Source organism: Gymnoscopelus microlampas (assembly GCF_963454915.1).
Source record: "Gymnoscopelus microlampas genome assembly, chromosome: 17".
NCBI classification, from domain to species: domain Eukaryota; kingdom Metazoa; phylum Chordata; class Actinopteri; order Myctophiformes; family Myctophidae; genus Gymnoscopelus; species Gymnoscopelus microlampas.
The window spans coordinates 12,834,708-12,856,668 of record NC_139954.1 but is presented as its reverse complement, the minus strand read 5'-3'; the positions used below and the strand labels follow the sequence as shown (position 1 = coordinate 12,856,668).

General features: G+C 39.6%; 1 protein-coding gene across 1 annotated transcript; it reads right to left on the bottom strand.

The window, feature by feature from the left end:
* Positions 1-5,698: 5,698 nt before the first annotated feature.
* On the bottom strand, positions 5,699-21,110 carry LOC311065135 (protein mono-ADP-ribosyltransferase PARP14-like; the record flags this gene model as incomplete). Its single annotated transcript, XM_084085352.1, has 17 exons — positions 5,699-5,976; positions 7,187-7,358; positions 8,196-8,329; positions 8,737-9,351; positions 9,682-9,972; positions 10,547-10,723; positions 11,534-11,596; positions 12,535-12,681; positions 12,981-13,047; positions 13,295-13,516; positions 13,635-13,865; positions 14,028-16,345; positions 16,823-17,047; positions 18,219-18,506; positions 19,184-19,214; positions 20,319-20,425; positions 20,930-21,110. The coding sequence occupies 17 exons, from the start codon at positions 21,108-21,110 to the stop codon at positions 5,699-5,701; spliced, it is 5,547 nt and encodes a 1,848-aa protein (XP_083941478.1).
* Between the last annotated feature and the right edge of the window lie 851 nt (positions 21,111-21,961).

Here is a 21,961-nt window from a genome sequence, read left to right as displayed (position 1 = left end):
TTAAATGAGAACAACACTTCAACACATATCCCTTGGAGAAAGCTGGACGGAAACAGGTTTGTATAAAAAGGTAATCTATTTTATTAAGCTAATACAGTGGCGTCTATAAGCCATAAAATATTGAAAAGCATAAACAAAATATAACACTAATTCTAAAACCTCAACCTCCTAATGCGCCCACTAACTAACTAAAATACAGGAATACAGACAATCACCAAACACTAAAAACAGACAGGGCTTGTGCAAACTATAGCAAATAAATAATGAATTTAGCGTTAAAGTGCCAACTATTACTGAAGCAGTAAAGTGCCAAGTGCCAATTCAATTGCTATATGTCATATACTCATCACGGTTCAATGCAAAAGGTGGGAATGTCCTTATATGGGGTTTAACTGGAGCGGGGGTTTAGGCCAGGAATCACTGTCTCTTCTTGTCTTCGTGCGTATTGCCTGCAATCATAGAAACTAGAACCAGTTCATCTGTTCAGGTATATTTCACATATGAGGTTTAGGACCGTGGGTTTATAAAGGTAACGTTGCATAGAAGGACACTTACTCGCCCGCCAGACTGTACGTCTGGCTTTGAGGGTGTGAAGCGCGCAACGTTATCGCCACTGGACCTCTCCTCCGTTCCTTGGTTCGTCTGTCTGTCCTCCCCGTCTCTGCTGCTACTGCGCCGTCTGCTCACCGTCCGCTGCTGGTGGCTTGGTACGTGCCGCGATCACTGTATTCCCCACCTCTGCTCCGTGGTATGTCTGCTCCTCCTGTGCACAACCGTCCCTTCTGGCTGTCACTTCCACACTGCCCTGTATGCCTGTCTCTCTCCTGTCCAAGTGGCTCGCGCTCACTTTTGAATAAGGTGGGCCACACCCTACTCCGCCCTCATTCGCTCTGCCACCAGCGTGACCTGGGGACATTGGCCGTCCGCTGTCACAAGGCCAATGTCACACAGCCTATAGGGGAGTCCAATGTCAAGTGGCTCGGGGACCGGGGGGAAATACATTGTCAACCATAAAACATGCAGTGCAGAAATATAGTTAAGAGAATGATGTTTTTAAGTGCGTAATACAGGTTTTTCATCATCAATAAAAAATGTTACAATTTGGTTTCACCCCCCTGCTTTGACCCTGTCACAGTTACATCATGACATGTTGAGAGATTGTGGATCTGGTATTTTTGAAACATTTCAGAAATGTTTCTAGTTGTTTATTTATGTACTTGGCCTATAATGACATGCCCAACATGGGGATGCCAGGGTTAAAGAGGTTACCTATTCTGAAGAAAACCTTAAGACTGCCAGGAGGCTAAGACAGGCATTAAATGTGGCAGTCTATTCAGTATGTGGGATTTCAATAATTTGGTCTTATCAGTACAGTTAGTGCTTCCATCGCACATTACATGAGCAAAGAGTCATTTAGGTGCAGAGGTGAGTGGGTGCCTGTCATATGGTTATTATAGAGATTGCTGGCTTTTCAGGGGACAGTGACAGTGTTAGTTTAGGAGATCAAGTTCTACCAGTTCTACCGTATACAATACAAAACTATTTTTTGGGATTGGTATGGTAGCTTCGATAGTTTCTTTCCATTACGGTGAAGTCTTGATGAGAAATCTTCTATCATGATGAGAAAGTCTTAGACCTTGCATAGTTGTGATGTAAGATACAGTATGTGGAACAATGGAAAAAGAAAGGTCAGAGTCAAAGACATCATGCACCTGTATGTACTGTACATGGTGAGTGATTAGATCATGATAAAGGGGAGGGCATGACAGGATTTAAAGGAATGCAGTGTCACAACTACTTTCATGCAAGGGCTCCTAACTTTAATCAGAGGTGAGCAAACGTCTAAGCTGGAGGTCTGATGGTGATTGTGGACCCCAGGCTGGGGATGAAGGGTTTCCACTGATTATGATTGATGAGTGTTATTATAGTCATATATTGTTATTTTGGACACTTTGAAACACTTTCTCTCAACGGTGAAAATCTTTTTCAACAAGCTTTACTTGTCCAGTTATGCCCTCCTTTGCTTTTGTAGCAAATGGATCCTTCTGAGCAGATGTGTTTTTGATATTTTTCTTACAGTATAATTGTCTGACCACACCACATACAGTATGAATCCATTGTCCAACAAAGGATTAAACACACATCTAGCTATTTTCAGGGCATTAAGGTAGCTATTATCAAACATTACTTCTAGCTGCCTTGTCCTCACCTGATGCAATCATGTACAGACAGTACCATGTACAATACCACAAATCTCCTAAAACATATTAATGAGCATTGAATTCAAAGATTGGATTGTGACTATTTCGTATTCTATACTATATTTATATTTATATATATTTATTATATATTTTTTTCAAAATAAATAAAATAAAATGATTTGTCCGTGTACGGACATGTTGATGATCCCTGCTTTTGACACATGCAGTATGTGTCCAAATTCAGTAGCCGTGTCCTTCGAAGGAAAATAATTTGTGCTAGGACCCCATATGAGAAGATTGTTGTCTATACTCTATACTGTAGGTGGGGACATAACAGTGGAGGGAGTGAAACCTCTGATGTGTAATCCTTATACATTCTCTCTTGGCTAACTTCTAGCTGGGGAAATTAAACTGGGGTCCCAGGGCCCCACTTTGAGAACCACTGTTATAAAGTATAGTCGTCTGTAACTCAATAACGTTAGCTAGTGGTCCTGCTGTAACACTTCTGCTTCTGTTTGACACTACTTAAAGGTAGGGTAAGTGATATTTTTGGGTTAAAACAAAAAGTATTTTGTTAAAAGGTTAAAGCACTATATTCTGATAGTAATCATTGCTATAGAGTGTTTGTTCAGTAACAGGAGTCTCCCCGTCTCTCCAGCTCTTTAATAAACAGAAAACACATTTTCCGGTAGGTGTCAAAATCTCAGCCAATCAGGAGAAAGTACCCATTTTTAAGCTTAATTTGTATAGTGTTCCAGTTCCAATTTTGTCTGCTCATTTCTTAGTGTCATCACTTCCAATTTCACTTGTTTAATCTGTATCCTGATTGAGTTCTCTATCCTGATTGGATAAAATTGGAAATGAAACGAAAATGCGTTTTCTGTTTTGTGAAGAGCTGGAGAGACAAGGAGACTCCTTTTACTGAACAAACACTCTATAGCAATGAGTACTATCAGAATATAGAGCTATTTAACACTTATTTTAACCAAAGAAAATCACTTACCCTACCTTTAACATGCACCCCTAACCCCCTTAATTACCCTTAATAATTATCATTCTTATGATTGTATTCATTCACTTGTTTTATAGCCAGGATCACAGTCCATGGAGTTGAGTCAGCAGCAGTCCATGACTGTCATCTGAGGAGGAAAATACATGATTTGTCTGGGAGCATGGTGCTGTCCTGCTCCTTATATCGCTCTATGAAGAGCAGCACTGTGAGAACTTTCCTTCCACAAAGATGACCAAATGCTGAAGGTCCACAAGGTGACGCTGGCACATAACATGCAGAGTCTGATGCTGGCAGAGCTACTTGTCCTTACTTACTATGTCCCATAGAGGCTCTGCTGCACAAATATCCCAGCAGCATGAGTGGTTTTAAGACACCAGCCACCATCACTGCATCTCTGTCTAACCTTCTGCCTCCGTTCAACACCACCACCGTCCTACCTTCACCCACTACCATCCCACCACCTACCACCGGAACAGATGAACAAAAGAATCAAACATTTAAACGCAAAAGTGCAGAGGAGCTCACTTACAAGCTAGTATAGAAATGAAACAATGGAAAGAGAGGCTTCTGCTCAGAAGAGGAAACTTCAGAACCAATTTATTTTACATTTACACAACATTCACATTGAATTACTGAATGACATTTGTCACTGTTAGGTGGGAACCTCATAATGTAGTTGTTGAGTCCCAAGCTCTTTAATACTTTTCATTGGTCAAATATTTATAAAACTAACACAGACTTAACCACTTTTACTTAATTAAAAAAGATCTACAAGCTCACAATGCATCGACATGGTGCAAGCTTGTAGATCGGCTATTTTTGCTACTGTTGTGCGACACTGTAGTATGCATGGAATAAAGCAAAATACAATCTCACTGAAACCTTTTGTCAGGTCAAGTCCTAATCTGTGATTTGTGAAACAGCATGAAAGGAGTCCCCTCCACACAAGCGCTCCGTTTCCTAAACAGTTAGCACATCATGATGTTTAGGTATTATCGTTCTAAACATATATGTTCTTGCTGTTCTACATACAGCCAACCAGGAAAAATAATTTGAAGATTGAGGCTTTAACCTTAATTTGCTTTTATGGAATATCCGAGACCATTGGGGTTTATGGAAGATGCTTCTGAACATGTATTCTATTGCTAGTTTGACCACTTCAAATACTATTTAATCTTCCTTAATTCCTCATATGATGGTGTTATTAAATGTGCATTGATCTACTTATACTGTACATTAGGTCCTTGAGAAAAATGCTATACATTCCAGCAACATTGCACCATACTTTTAACACAAGCTTTAAGAGATTCAGCAGGAACAGTGGCATAATAAGAAAGGTACATGGATTCATAATAGTCCACAGTTCAAATAACACATTAGACACTTGTTTCATGCTTAGTGTCATTTGTGAACAATGAAAAAATAGATATACAGTTGTCTGATTGTGTTCCACTGAATAGAAATTTGACTTCTGATACTTTCCATTAGTTTAACATTATCCATTATATTATCCCAGTTTTGTATCATGCTGTTGTTATAGTCTGATAAAGGTGTTCAGTGTTATCTGGAATATACTATCTATGCTTGAAGACTACAGAAGTCTGGGGAAAACATACAGTAAAGTATACAGTAGACAGGATATGAACATCAGCCCTTGCCATATTCAAAACTTCAGCACCATGAATAAATGTGCAGTATACAATTATATGCAACTAGAGCGATTAACGAAGGGCACATGATCAACAGCTCTTAACATGTCAAATAAATGTAGCCAAAAATGACCATTTAAACATCGGTTGATCCTTAGATTCACTAATGATAGAACTGGACAAAATCTTCAAAATGGATATTCCCATGGATCCACGTCTATTTTATTGGATATTATACAAGAACAATTGTTTACTAATGACCATTGCTATATAATGCATGTCCTGATGATGGTTGCAAGACAAATTATAACTATTAATTGGATGAAGCCTAGCCCTCCTGCAATCGACCAGTGGTTACAAAAGGTTAAGCAGATATACGATGGAACATATGACAGCCCAGTTAAAAAAAATAAAAAGAGATGGTTATCAGTGGATGAATATTTGGACACAGAGGATGTAGGCAGAGTTGTGTAGGTTCTCTATAACTAGAAGCTGTTATCTCCGATGGAAGGGGTTAAATGGACCCCACTCTCACTCTCAAGGCAAATGTTGAGATTTTTAAATTTGTATAAATGTCTGTCTATTTACTTATTTAATTATATTATTTGTGTTTCTTTAACGTAACTTTTTCTGTGTGTTGTTGTTTTTTCCTTAGTGTATTATTTATTTAAAAAATCATAACATTTTCTGCAATATTATATATGATATAAATTGCCTGTTGAATGGCAATAAAAAAGGTAAAAAAAAAGAATCACTAATGGTTATTAAACATTATGGTATTATTAAGCTAGGAAAAAAATACGGCTCCTTATTTCCATGCCCTCTCTCTACATACTTTACTTAAATGTAATTAAGTATTCAGGATAAGCCATGGAGTCGTGGAAGATGACAAACATGGCTGGGCTTTGCATGTTGTCCACGACACTGTCATACAACACAGAGGAGTTGGAACTCTTGGCTGGTGGCACGATCATGTGCTGCTTCCCCAGAGTGAAGTCTCCAGTCAAGACTCGACAGAGATACATAAACTGCTGGCCCTGAGGATCCCGCCTGGAATAAGAGGCGGAATATTTGGCGTGTACGGCAAAGTAGGTGCCATTGCCATATAAGGCAGCTGAAAATAGAGAGAAGAAGAACATTTAGCCATGGTATCTTCATGTATCTTCAAAGGCCATGAAGACAATTGTTTACACAAGAACAGTTACAGTATGTGTTCTGAATTTAGCCTTCCTTTCCAACTGAACGACTTCCAATGTAAGTATATAACGGATGTTCTTATCCAGAGCGAAATGAGAGTAAATGGCATGAACTATTTTACCCTGCACCTGTACTAAATTTGGGTTGGATGTTGAGGAAGAATTATAAATTATACTATATATTTTTGTTGAGTCCCAAGCTCTTTAATACTTTTCATTGGTCAAATATTTATAAAACTAACACAGACTTAACCACTTTTACTTAATTAAAAAAGATCTACAAGCTCACAATGCATCGACATGGTGCAAGCTTGTAGATCGGCTATTTTTGCTACTGTTGTGCGACACTGTAGTATGCATGGAATAAAGCAAAATACAATCTCACTGAAACCTTTTGTCAGGTCAAGTCCTAATCTGTGATTTGTGAAACAGCATGAAAGGAGTCCCCTCCACACAAGCGCTCCGTTTCCTAAACAGTTAGCACATCATGATGTTTAGGTATTATCGTTCTAAACATATATGTTCTTGCTGTTCTACATACAGCCAACCAGGAAAAATAATTTGAAGATTGAGGCTTTAACCTTAATTTGCTTTTATGGAATATCCGAGACCATTGGGGTTTATGGAAGATGCTTCTGAACATGTATTCTATTGCTAGTTTGACCACTTCAAATACTATTTAATCTTCCTTAATTCCTCATATGATGGTGTTATTAAATGTGCATTGATCTACTTATACTGTACATTAGGTCCTTGAGAAAAAATCACTTATATAATACGTTCTGATATGACATGATATTTGATAGGCTGTAGGAGCCAAGAAGTCTCACTAGAACTGATAGCTATTGTTTTTGTTAAAGACTGTCTGTTATGGTTCAGCTTGTCCTAGGAGCAGCTAGTATAGCTATGGTCTGAGCCCTGTGCTCGTTGGCAGAACTACCTTACCAACGATCTGTGTCAGACTGTGTGTCTAACGTACTTATCCCCATGATATCATGCACATTAAAGCATACCATCACCAACTAGAATATTGTCTTGACTCCTATTGCCTCATCAATTACTTATTGGTCCAGAATTCCATGACAATGTGCACACTATTCTACTCATTTTACAGGGTTTAACTCTCACCATTCATCCCAGCAAAACTCCTGTTGAAGCCTGCATCGTTGATTTTGTCAATAGTGGATGGGCAGGTGCCATGGAAGAGGCGTCTCTCGTTATTTTGGCCGTTTCTCTGATCCATGTCCTGCTTCTTGAGTTGGACGCTCTTCCACAAGATTGGGTTCTGTATCCTCTCAATCTGGGGGAGAATAAAAATAATTGGTTGTTCCTCTTCTGTGTCTGGTTATATAATATTTTAATGACTGTTATTGCCAAGCCACCAAGCGGGACGGTCTACTATTGATGTGGGTTACTCTGGGTTATCTGCATTTGTTTGTTAGCTGCCTGTAGACTCAGATATGAGCACTAAGCCATCGTAGTGTTTAGTTTACTGCATGACAAGTGTCCTAACTTCAAGTGATTGCCATTGTAATGTATGGATGAAGCGTCCTTACTTGAAGTGTTTGTCTTTGTAATGTATGGACATTACAGTTCATATTTTCTATGCTTATCTCCCTTATTAGCTACAGCTAATTATCCTGTGCCACAGCGCATATTTGCCCACGAGGTGCAGGGTGCTTTTTAAAATATGTATGAATTATATTTTCATTTGTGTATATGCATATAAGTAAAGCTTATACAAAGCTATAGTATGGGGAAAGGCAGGCAGCAATCACACTGAGAAGCATTGCTACAGACATTTTACTTTAATCTCTCTCTCGACTTTTATCGTTCTCAATGCTTGTGTGAATGTGTATGACACCTATCTTGATCATTTAGGTGAATCTGGGACATTTTCGGTAGCATTGGTACACTAGTATTACAGATACTATTCTGCAGTCTTTATAATGATTGGATTAAAACATGGCTCTTGACTTGAGTGAATAGATACAAATAGCATACAGTATTTTGCAAATGTTTTACTGAAAATGTCTTTAACCCTTATACATTTAAATAAAGTATAAGCACAACTCCAGCTTAAGGGAGTTGTTACATAGCAAGCTAGGGTTACAGTACATATAAACAAATGTACTACCTTAATAACCGTTTGGTTACATGAGGTACTGAACAGACCCAGGACTTCATTGTGCTCTTGGATTCCAGGCTGGACGGTGAAGGTTTGGCATGGGGTGTTGGCTGTCATGACATCCCAGTTTTGAGGGATCCAAGCTGTAGAGTTCAAAGCATTAAAACTCATTACAGAGGTCAATCGGGCCATTCAGTACTTGCAAGCAACTCAATAGTTTTAATCAACTGGGGTTACCAGATTGTGGGGTTTGCCACACCAGGAAATTAGACAGGGTTTAACTTGCAATCCACACATTTTCCTGGTATTGTCTCATTTGTTTGAGCTTCCTGGCACACTATATTGTACATGAACGTGTGGCAAACCACACTGAGATGGTGCTCAAGTCGATTTAAACTCGAACAAACTCTAAGATCAAACTTAAAGTATAATTTGACCTACATAGATCTGGTTTGGATATAGTTCAACACTGGCTCCCTATGGCTCTCTGCATAACAGATCTAGTTAAATACTGCATACCAAAAATACAAGTTACATTTTCAAAACTTACCATTCAGTTTGTCAATGCGCTTGATTTCCAGACTTGTGCCTTGCGCATCTGTTGCAGGTCCATCTGGCAGTGTGATATAGTACATTTGACCCTGGACAGTGACTTCTACAAGATGCAGTTTATCATTGAGTGCCTGCTCAAGGTAGAAGTTGGCGGTGGAGTCGAAGCTCTGGAACTGAAGCCCCTGAAACTTGTACTGCCAGTCTGCCTTTTCAGCAGCCAATTCTACAGCTCTCCTAAATTCCTCCTTTTCTCTGGCCCTCTTCGTCATCTCCTGGATCTCACCAGTGGCTTTTACCACATCCCTGCTGCGTCCCTTGATGGTGAGAGAGGCTTCGCCCTTCTTGCGTTCTATCTTTATCCCCACGGCCATTGTAGACTGCATGTTGATGATGCGCTGATGGTCTGTTTCAGAGAAGCAGAGGACTACATTGTCCTCAATGGAGTGAACGACCTGCTCCTGGGATATCATGTCACTGATACACTGTTTGGCTGAGTGAACTTTGGCCCGCGACTCTCCACAGATGTGGAAGCAAGCACGGTCCACTTCCATTTCTTCAATGACAAAGTCTTCTTCTTTTTGTGGGCTGCTAGCACTTCCTCCCGCGAAGAATGCTAGAGGAATTAATTCAGAATGTCAGATAAACACATTATTTAACACGGTCAGAAAATGTATCTAAAATACATACAAATTGTTAGACACCGGAGAACAGAATTGTGACCTTTTATGTAAAACCTTAGCAGATTAACAAAAAATACTTAATGCATATTTAGCTCCAGCAGTATCAAAAGTATGGCCTGCAAGTTAGAAACCCCATGGAATTCTAACCAAATTACAATTACCATAGCGTCAGGAACCAGGTCAAGAGGTTTGAAAATTCAAACGGGTCCTTGTTTAAGCAATGAGCATTTCTAATGACAGGCTTGAGAAAAGCTGTCAACTACCTTTTACTACGGAGGTAATGTTGCTCCAGCTCCAGGATGAAGACCCTTTGTCCTTCTCCTGTGTGCCTTTGTTCTTCTGGTCTGTGCCTTTGTCCTTCTGGTGCGTGCCTTTGTCCTTCTGGTCTGTGCCTTCTTTCTTCTGCATACTGCTGTGGAATTCTTTCAGCATTTGTGACTGAAAGATAACTATCCTGATAGTCTTCAGAGAGTTCTGACTGCTCTGACTCAACACATCCACCACTGCGTCCAACATAGCATCTGCCACCTCAGTTGCCTGTATGTTGCCTTGGCCTAAAACCGCACAACACATAGTGGGCTTTGTTACAAGGAAAACAGCAAAATTCCTACACAGAAAATATCAAAGCATCTCCCTTGTGGGTTCAACCAAAACAAAAAACTTTAGTTCAATGAGATTTCTGATGGGCCTGATACGTAAATGTAAACCGTTAGCGTTGCTTATAAGCAGAATGCATGTTAAAACAATGTTAATTTATTATGTGATCAGTTAAATCAGCTAAATTGATAGGTCAGCTTCCTCCCCAATGCTCCTGCCCCCACCCTCTCCAAGGCTAACAGAGTCAGACGGTGTTGTTATTGGTCAATGTTGTGAATACACATGTCAAAATTCACAACAATTGAACGCTATGTGATCATTCATAGTTCTCCGAAAGCAAAGGAATGCATTAGATTTCAACACAAATTACTCTACATTACCAGAAGTCCATACATCTTTAGCATGACTGTGCCTCGCCGGGACCAAATCCCTACCCTTGGCAGTGATAATGCCATGCTTTACACACTTGAGTTACACCAGACCATGGACACTTTCCCCCCATGTATTCCATATTCTACAGTTATGTCTCACCTGTACCAAGAGCAGGAAAGGAAATGGAGGTGTAGGAGTCTTTCATACACATCTGAAGAGCATCTTTCACAGCCTTGTTGATCTTCACAGGGGCCGACTGTACGACCAGGTGGAGGATCATCTTGCATTTTAAATTACCTGGCTGGGTCATTATCATGCCTTGCTTTCTTTGAGAACCTGAATGTAGGGACAATGTTTTTGTTTGTTTGTTTTCTTTTACTTAAGAATGAAAACATCCTAATGGTTACTTTATGTGCAATGTTGCAAAAAAGTTTAAAAAGTGTGTGTGTGTGTGTGTGTGTGTGTGTGTGTGTGTGTGTGTGTGTGTGTGTGTGTGTGCGTGCTTGCGCGTGTGTGCGTGCGCGTGCATATGCGTGCGTGTGCGTGTTTATAGGTGGCCGGGTGGAACAGGTCAATCTTGATTCAAACATTTGGTGCCATAAAATATATCCAATAAGGCACATTATAACACTCAAAATTGCACAAGAATACAACAATAAATGTGAATTGTTGTGACTGTAACCTTGATCAATGCTTGAACTTTCACAATGATCATTGCAATAAATACCATGTCTCTTTCATACGGTATAATTGTGATGACACAGGCATATTACAGTAGTTGTACCTAACCTTTACACATCTTATTAATGACTGCTTGTAATGTTGATCTGGCAATTTAAACCTTTTCAACTGCTATACTTAATGATTGTGGCAAATAAGCCACAAATAAGATTGTCAGCTAAATGACTTAAACACTTAAACCATATATACTTAGACTGTTGTCCCCAAGTGCACTATACTAGGTGAACTAGTATTTCGCTCTACACCAAATCATTTTGCAGATAATAGCCAATCTATGAGCTCACAATGCAATGCTGCACGATCCGTTGAGAGCCTGTAGATCTGCTATTTTCGCCAAATGTTCGCCCCCAGAATAAGGACGCTAGGGATAACGTGGTTAAAATATAAATATAAAAAGGTTCTTACCAAGCTTTTTGCATTCGTCTTCAACATTCTGACCAGCGGCCTCCAGAATGGCCTTGGACACTCCTGGAGTAGAAAAAGACAGAATACAACAAAGAAAGGAATAACATGAATGAATAACTATTATTTTCCTATGGTATGTTGCAGGACTGTGCACTTTCTTATTTCCTGCAATACCTTACTTACTTACTACACAGTCCTATAGTTAAAAATACATAAAAAAAATACAACTAAATACATAGAGTTACCCAGTAAATGTAGGTGTTAGGGAATCACTCAAGAGTAAATAGCTGTTGAGAGTCCATTCATGACCAAGCTTTTGAGAAAGCCTTCCGTGCAACTTGAAGAGGTTTTCAAAGCTAGCTCACCACATTTAGCTGATCGTCTCGATAATGTCTGTTGAGAGATTTGAGATTGGCCCTATTCTGGGCGCCGTCTTACCCATTATCGCTAAACTTCTTTGCCATTTTTTACTATTTTGAAAAACATTTTCAAGTAGTTCAAATAGCCAATCTACATTGACACATTGTGAGCTTGTAGATTTGCTATTTCAACTATTTGAAAATGTTTTTCAAAATAGTAAAAAATGGCAAAGAAACCAATCCTGCAAACTTTGGAAGCCAACCTTAGCCAATGAGGATGCAATATGGGAAATCGGACAGATCCGGGTTGATCACATGACAATAGAGACACTGTGTACCGATTTGCATGACGTTTGGTTAAAAGCTGTAGGTGTAATGGGAAAAAATGGGTTTTGCACAAATCGGCCTCCTGGTGGCGCTATGACAGGCCCATGTGAAAAATGTGGGGCAGAGGTTCTGAATTGGCATCCAGGGAGTTGGTGTGCACAGTTTTGCAGCGACCGGCCTAACGGTGCCGGAGATTAGCTGGTAAGGTAAAGTGGTCTCAGATCCACTGTTGAAGACCCATGTTTTACGAGAATAGATTTATATTCCAGAGATACTTTTCATCGTGCCCTCTCTCTAAGCTAATTTGTGATTTACCTGACTTCAGAGAGAAACTTTCATTAGAAGAGTTGACGATAACATCAGTCGTCTCCTTAGTTATGTCTCCTGTGACAACCTGTATGTCCACACTTCCCATTTTGGTCTCATGCATTTGTGAGCTTGAGATGATTTTGGAAAAGGGACCTTGCACCAGGAAACAAACACAAAAATAAATAAACAGCAGAGCAAACACTCACCAAACAGCTACATTTTTGATTCATGAGGCACACAAACTATTTGATTTATTCCAAAGTGCTACGTATTTATGCATTTTGGGAAGAATGTTTGGTAAGTCAAATTTTCAATAGCACAGATAGTTACTTTTGAAACAATGTTGCTGGTCTATGCGCATTTCCTTTCTTAAAATACAAAATATTAATAGTATCCATTAGTGAACTTTCAATTCTTGCCTACAATCATTCAAACCATATCTTGCAGCCTACCTGTACTATGTGTAGTTGGCTGTGAACTACCTGAATGGGTGAGTCTCTTCAATTCATCATAGAACGCCTGGGGAGAGCAAGCAGAGAGATACCAGTCATTATGTATATATGTGTATGTACCAGTGTATGTATATATATAAACATACATTATTAGCACCACATAGGTTTCAACCCAGCAGGGTTTTTCATGCAGTCAAGTTTTGTTTTGGTAATTAAAAGCATCGGACATTGACTAATCTACCAATCAAACCCTCTTAACTACACCATTCTTGACTTCTCATAAAAAAAACTATTCATGCAATTGTTTTGTTTACCTGGATTGTGGATGCATCACTCGGATGAAGGATGATCACTATTGTCTTCAGGTGTTTCGGCTGTTTGCTACTGCTAAACGTGATGACTTCATTCAGCAGTAGAGAAGCAACACGATCTTTAGGGAAACCTAGGTTCCCCGTGCCAATGGCTGGGAAGGTTATTGAGGTCAGACCGCTGCTCTCAGTCTGGTTCAAGCAATCGTTCAAAATCCCTTTCAGCATCTGTAAGAAATAACATGTAGAAGCAATTAGTTTTTTTTCTAAGAACAAAGCTGAACATTGTCAGACAGACAGACAGATAAAATTAAGTAAAATAAAGTAGGTAAGTTGCATACTTTACCTTCTCAGCAGTGCCATGCCCATTGTCCCACTGAGGTGCAACAGCATGGAAGACTTTGGTGCACTTCAGGTCGCAGCCATCAGTAACAATGACATCACCAAACTTTCCACTGGATTTCTGTGCATGTACCAGTGTCTGAAGATTGTGTCCAGCTGCACCAAGAATGGCTTTTGAGACTGCTCCTTGATCCAGATCAAGTTCTTTACCAATAGTGTTCACGATCACGTCAGTCTAACATGTAAGGAAAGTATTTTCAGTTTCATGGACAACATAGTGTTAAGAATTATATTTTTAGTTCACCTCTAAAAACTCAGATGACAGTGCCAAATGCTATTAAAAGACTAATCTACACCAATCCAAACTAGAAGGGAAATAATAAAGAAAATTGATTACCGTAGCATCCTGGATATTCCCTTTAGTCAACATGATGGTCAGCCCCTCATTAGTCACAACTTGATCTGAGTTACTCGTGCTCTGAACGCGTAGAACACCTGGAGTGTTGGTGGGTGTGCTAGGAAGCTTCTGTTGAGAATGACTAAGAGCACCTAGAGTCTTGTTGGGTGTGCTAGCATGCTTCTGTTGAGAATGACTAACACCGTGGTTTCCAAACTCCTTCCTGACAGCTGTCTCCATAGCCTGAACAGTGTTGTCATCTTTGTTCACCAAATGAATTTTCTTCAGGGTGTTGTCACCGTACGTGTCTTGACAATAGTCTTTCACGGCTTTGACAATTGTGTCTGCGCACAAGTTCAGGGGAAATCCTGAGTTTACGCTGATAGCAGGCAATGCCACAGAGATACACCCACGCTCTTCAGCGAGTTCCAGACTCCTTTTAACGGCTCTTCTCAACTGTCCCACAGCCCTATCACGGTAAGCTTGGTCGAACCGAGGCCCCACTGCGTGGATGATATTTTTGCACATCAGCCTTCCTCCTGCACCAGTCATGACACAATCTCCAGGTTTGAGCTGTCCCTTCTGGGTAATTATCCTGTCACATTCATCCTGCAACTGAGGGCCAGCAGCATCCAACAGCGCTCCTGAAAGACCTCCTATATGTTTCAAATCCTGATTAGATGAATTTATGACTGCACTTACTGGGTAACTGCACATATCAGCCTTGCAAACAGCAATTTCTACTCCATCAGTAGTCTCAACCTGGTATGTGGGGTTTGGCACTTGTCCAGGAATGAGGTCCTGTCCACTATCTGCCCCATCTACCATCTGGACCAAGCAACCTGTTTCATTCTTGACTGATGCAACATACATAGTTTCTTTCTCCTGGAAGAACTTCTTCATTCCTGGCTCAGAGACTGTCAAAGTATCAAAGCATAGTGAAGAGACCAAGTCTTCAATGATGGGCTTGCAATGGGACACATTACATCTGGAACCTCTTAGGGAGATGGCTTCGTTCCTGAAAGAAACAACTACCTTGCCTTTCACTTGTTCTGACCAAGCCTTTTTGCCATGTTCTTCAATATATCTGGCGATGATGTCAGGCTTCACCGTAACAGTTTCTGCAACTTCAGCATTCTGGTGTAAGAAATATTGAAGTTCACTGTGAACTGGTAATACACTGTCCTTGTAGCCTGACACTGCTACTACCTGAGGTGAGTGAGAGCGAGCTGTCTGAATCTGAATTTTCCTGGATGAGCTGTTGGTGCTACTCTCCAAACGAGTGACCAGTTCCCGCCACTGAGGCATCTCAAGAACATTAATGTCTTCAACCGGGATGCACTGGGATACCAGGACCATTTTCAGTTGATGCTCAGCTTCACTCAGATTACTGTCTGAAACAGCAAAGAGATTCACTGTCTTTGCACTTAGCTCAAGCGCTGCATTGATTCTGTTTGGTGTGAAAAGTGAGCTTGTAAGGTTTTCTAGATCTTCATCCTTCAAAAACTCAAGCACAAACTGATCTAACTCTAACGCCATTCGTTTTAATGCTAGGTTTTCTTGCAGTATCATTGTGCTTGCACCTAAAATCTCATCGTTTAAACCATGAAATGACAACTCCTGGCTCTCCCCGTTGTAGGTTATTTTCAGCTCTGGGTATTTATCTAACAGCTTATCCCGAAGGCCATCTTGAGAGAAGATATGGAAAATAGATGGTGTCAATTTGATCTTCTCAGTTGTGCTGGACTTTGCTCTCTGAATCCTTTTAGCAGTACTGTCCAGTATCTCATTAAGAGTCTGTTCCAGTCTGTTTACATCATCCAAAAGGCCAACCACTGCTAAGACGCCACTGTCTTTATCAGGGACTACTACTACAGCCTCATTCAACACTGCCTCTCCAATCTTCCCTTCAGACTCTTCCCATGCCATTGGCTGAGGCTGAAGCTTCAGAGATTTGAACCTGGACAAAGCTTGTTCAAAGGCCATCTTTGCTGCATGTTTCCACTCTGTGATGTCTTTGGCTTTGACATCCTTTTGCTGCAGTAGTGACGGTAGGGGCCTTAAACATACAGATCCTTGTTCTTGGAGGTCTGCTTTGCAAAAGTGCTTCGCCAGATCACTGTGGAAGGTCTTTGCAGCCTTGTGGTTGTTAAGGTATCTCCATATGGATTGATCAATGCTCTCACTGAAGGCAGCAGGGAGTTTCAGTGTGGGTCTATCTTTGCCATAAAGTGCCGTGCCCAAAGAGTCATAAAATGGAAAGACTTTGACCGGTTGCTGTTTGATGAGGAGCTTCATCTCAATTACTTTGGAAACAGCTACAATAAAAAAAAGATGAAAAATGTTACCATTAGTACTATGTGCATTACATTATGATCATTAACAAAAAATCATATAGAACCATCTACACTGGATTTGCATTGCATTATGTAAAAGAAAGGTGCATAAATGCTCCACAGAGGATGGTCCCTACTGATTCTGGTGCAACCCTTAGGTATGAATTTATAATTGCACAAGCAATATCTCTAAATGCAATGGGCAGATTGCTATAAAACGTAATTCTCTCAGCAAGAACCCTCCTGATTTCGATAACACCCTAGCCCTAGCATCACCCTTACTTTAGGCCAATTTCCATGGATGTAAAGGCATGGACTCTAGGAGGAGTCAGGTCTCGTTTGTTCTCTCTCTCTCTCTCTCTCTCTCTCTCTCTCTCTCTCTCTCTCTCTCTCTCTCTCTCTCTCTCTCTAGAGTTAAAATCTATACATTACATAGCTGTGTAATATTGGTATAAATACCTTTGGGGTTTTTAAAGGTGATGATGGCAAACTGTTCCTCTTCATTAAGTGTGACATTTTCCACTTCCACGCCTTCTTTCTCAAAATAAAGGATGAGGAGGTCAGAACTAACATCTGGTATGTCTTCAGTTATGACTTTGGCTGTGACTTCAAGAGGGCAGACGGACAACGCTTTCCTCTTGAAAATCTTGTTTCTGGGGCAGTTTGTAATGAAATCTGTGTTTTCTGTCAGTTAGGAATAGAAAATGAGAAGGTAAGTAAAATACAATAACATACAGAAAAAGAGTTCTGATAATCCATTTGGACATCAGTTATTATAATATCATTTATTAACCAGACCACAAGGTCCATACAAAACATTAAAGTTCAAAACACTCATCAGATTATACTTTAGGAACATTCATGTAACAACAGTTACTTAAGAAAGTGTATCTCAGAAAGATTTTTTTTTTAACGTAAACAATGACACAATGACAATCAATTACTGTAATGTCAATTACTTAAAGTCCCAATGCTATTTCTTACTTCCTATAATTGTTGGCTATTATTTACTCACAGGAAGACATTTCTTCCTGTTTGAAGTTTAGCATACAAGTATGATAGGCTCTACTATACATATTTGTATCATTATAATGATTATTGGTATTCTAAGGATCCCCTCCAAAATGAGATAATACATCTCAAGGGGTTATCCTTTCAATAAAGTATATTATTATTATTATTATTATTATTATTATTATTATTATTATTATTATTACCCTTATGGTGGCCACAACCACCACCATCACCTTATTTTCCAAAAGGAAAATAAAGTAATTTGAAGTTAAAGTTTGAAGTGAACATGTACGCACTGCCCCACTTGTGAAACCCCTGCTTGGCCAGCCTTCACAAGTGGGGCAGTAGCCCAAGCCCACTGTGTACTTGTGGAGAGGAGCAAACTATGGAACACATCATAGAAGTTTGTCCACTCCAAAGACTGAAAGGAGGATTAGTCACCTCCATACAGCACACCAGGAGGCAACTGATTGGCTTAAGGACTTTGCATTCGCTAAATAAATAAAAACCTGTATGCAGTACACACAGTTGAAAGCATATGTTCAGGGATACGTAAATGCGTAAATTCTTTCCTAAGATATATGTCACAAGGAAAACTTGTGTTGAGAGATTATTCCGTTTTGGTTAGAACTGATTAAAAGTAACATACTTAACCCTAACCCCTGGACTGACATGGCACCCACTTTGAGAAATCTTGGTCTACAACAATATCGTATATGCTCTAGATGATTAATAGACTTAAAAGATGGCAAATTACGAGTCTGTGTCTTTAAAGGTCCCGTTTCTTAACATTAAGAAATTATTGATAAAATAATCAGAACTACTAAAATAATACAACTACCTTTTCCACTCTGGAAAGTCACCACAGCAGATGATTTGTCGGGCAGGATCTCCAAACTGAAGTTTGGGGATGTAGCAGAGGACTCTGAATGCTTTAAGATGTTCTCTACCAGCATCTCTAAGTAATCCTGGGCCACGTCCTGGGGAATATTGCCTATGACAGCAGAAGTGGAGCACAGCTCTTCTTCATCGTCTCTCTGGTCATCTCTGCTGTCTGCCTGCGACTGATGTTCAGCAAAAGGAATGGGCCGGTCTTCGTGTATTTGTTTCTTCTGTACGGCAGCATCAGCTGTTATTGAAACATTTATCACAGTATTAGATGATCTTCAAGAAATACATTATCAGAAAGAAAAGGAAAACTATACTGAAATAACCCGTCCAGTTAGGTTGCCCTGAATAATGAAAGGTGCACACACTGTGTGCCACACAGTGATTTAAAGAGAAAGGGGGTTCTGAGACTCCAATCAGGGTGTTATTAAGTATTCATGGGGACACTGCAACATCTTGGCAACATTTTAGTAAATACATTTAGGGAATATATTTGTTTCTGGGACCCCCATAAGCTCTGTTCAGAGGGGTTTGGGGAACCCCACATATGTTCAGCCACATGATGGTGGCAGAACAGAAAGACAATAGTCCTCATGAGTTTATTGCTGATATTATATAAGTAAAAATAAAGTGGCCTAGTAGAAAGGTATATTATACTACAATTGCACTTTGACTTTTATTATTTTATGCCTTTATTTTTAATTTCTCAATTGTATTCCTTCTACTCTTTCTATGACTTTGAATTGGTGTATTAAATGTGCTATACAAATAAACGTATCCTGCCTTGCCTATATCTAAAATGATATAATGTGCAGTGGTCAGATGTGATGAATGAATTACTGTAGAATGTACATAATGTACGTTTTAACCAAACAGACTATTAGACATCTGACTTTTTATTTTTGTATAAATACTTACAAGTCTTCTTAGTGTCATCAGTAGGTGCTTTCTAGAAGAAAAAGAGAAAACCTTGGTCATTCAAGTAGCTTTTTTGTTTGTTTGTTTGTTTACCAATTTTGCATGGCATTTTTTAAAACTGCCCTCACGGTAACAGGATAGGTGGGCAATAGGGACATCTGGGCTCCTCAATGTAAAATTTGCTATTTTGTCCAAAATGTTAAGAAAAATCACACCCAGTGTGAAGAGAGTGGTGCCTTTGAATCATTGTAACTGGTTGCATCCTTGTGTTGCAATCAGCTGCAGCTGTTGAGGCCGTGCTCAAACGGACGGACAGACGGACCCACACACACGGTCAAGTGTAGGAGTGGCTGGCACCACTCAAAAATATATATTTGGAAAATGTAAAGTAGGCCTAAAGTATACATAGAATATGCTTAAACATTCGACAATCAAGGTCTATTTCTACAATTGCTACAAATTGTTACAAAACCTGTCATTTTGGGGCATAAACAAGAAGTTGAAGGATAAAATTAAGTCTGATAATAATGTACCTTCATGTTCATATCATGTATACTTATATTAAATATTTTTTTAATCAGCATTTTGGACGAAATAGCCAATTTTACATCGTGGTGCCCAGATGTCCCTAGTGCCCACATAGAATTAAAAAAATAAGAGTGCCCACCTATCCTGTATGTCCCCTCTCACCACCAAGTGGCACAAACCAAGAAGCCGGTCAATCACCAGCCATGCACTGGCGGAAGGCAGCAGTTGCACCGACACTAGTAACCTACCGAATTACGTGACTTCAGAGGTCGTTGTTCTGCACTCTCGGCATGTTCCAGTCTGTACTGCACCGCCACCATTATCCAAAGGTGATCTGAACATAATTATCAGTAGCCTACAACAGTCGCCTTCTACGACCGCCAACCAAAACATTCTAGATTCCTGTCCATCCTAAACTAAAGTAGAAATACCCTACTTGAGTCACACAATTCGATATGTCACGAATGCCAGTGTAACACACTTAAACGTTCACCACATGAGTTCACCGTCACCTTTGCATCAGGTTATCCCCGTCTATCAATCATCAGTCTTGCAAGTTTGCACCATTTTGTTGTTGTTTACTCAATAATAACCAGTAGCCACTAACCTGTTTTGGTGAACTCTCATCACCATCAGGTATACGGACAGTTATCTTCAGCACACCATGATCCAAACGGATTTCATGTGCATCTTTCCCTACAACTTTGTGTCTGTCTGTAAAGAAAAAGACACTGTATTGTCAATAACAATAGATCTACTATGTCAACACATTACGTGTAAGTTAAATAACATTTCCATAAATATATGAATAGTCATAATCAGTGGTGGAAAGTAACTAAGTACATTTACTAAAGTAGGCTACTGGAGTATAAGTTTCAGTACTTTACTTCTACTCCACTCCACTACATCTCAGAGGCAAATATTGTACTTTTACTCCACTACAATTATTTGAAAACTTTAGTTAATAGTTACTTTGCAAATATAAATGATGATATTATACAACATACATTAATCACTTCAGCCATATTTTATGCATCTATTTTCAAACATTTTGGTACTTTAAACTTGTATTTTGAGGCCAATACTTTTGTGCTTTTACTCGAGTAACATTTTGAACACTACTTGTAACAGAGTCGTTTCATATTGTGGTATTCTACGTTTACTTATGTAAAACATGTGAGTACTTCTTCCACCACTGGTCATAATTAGAAAACATACCCTCCTCTGTTCGGAACCGAAGCACTGCGGTTTGATGAAGCTCGTCACATTCAACCAGACAGTCTCCACCGTTGGATTTCCTCTTACTTTGAAAGTATTTCACTAGTTTGTTTGTCAGTCTGGGGATTTTATTGTCATCGAACTCGGCGAGCAACACATACGTGTATGCGTCGTCGGCCATGGCTGTTGTTCAAAGACACGAAAGACACTGTCTCTGACTTTAGGACCGAAAAGAGCCGATCTACAAGTGTACAATTATCTAGCCAGTCACGTAATGCAACTAATTAGATCTCCCCTTGTAAAGGGTATTGAAGCAACCGAGTTAGCGGACACAACTCAGACCTGTGTCTTTTATGATTTTATTAAACTAAACTAACATTACAATACAAACGTACTCTAACACTTCTACAGTAGGCCAATAGGTTATAAACCTAGGAAAGGAAACATAAACAACAACACAACAACAAATTACTGACATGAAATATACACACAAAACTGTAAAACATATCAGAAATAGATACATTTTTCGTTGTGTAAAGACTCTCAATTCTTACCGCCAGTCTCTCGGAGCTCGCAATGGGAAATGACGAACGCAGCAATAACACCCTGTCAACTAGTAATGCTGATGCCTGCAGGACACTTCGTACTGACTAGTGAGCATCCACTCTATTTAGTCTGTTTGGTCTACCCATGTTGGTGAAACCTTCTATTGATTAATCATGTGACTTGGTACTGTCTTAAATGACGCAACTCAGGCTCCAGCACTGTTCTCTAACAGTCTCTACTGTCCTTATCTGATCTAATCAATCAACACTCTCCTGTTTCTCTCATGCAAACCCCACGTCACATCCTCTGCTTTGGACTTTGGATCCGGATTGGATTGTTGTATACAAATATTTTACAGCAAAAGTGGCGAAATTGATACATAAAGTTATACACCCCAAACTAAAAATAAAGCTAGGCCCTCTGGGGATTGAGGCATATAAACTCATGTAGATTCACAATGGAAACGCTGATAGTTTTAAAACTTGG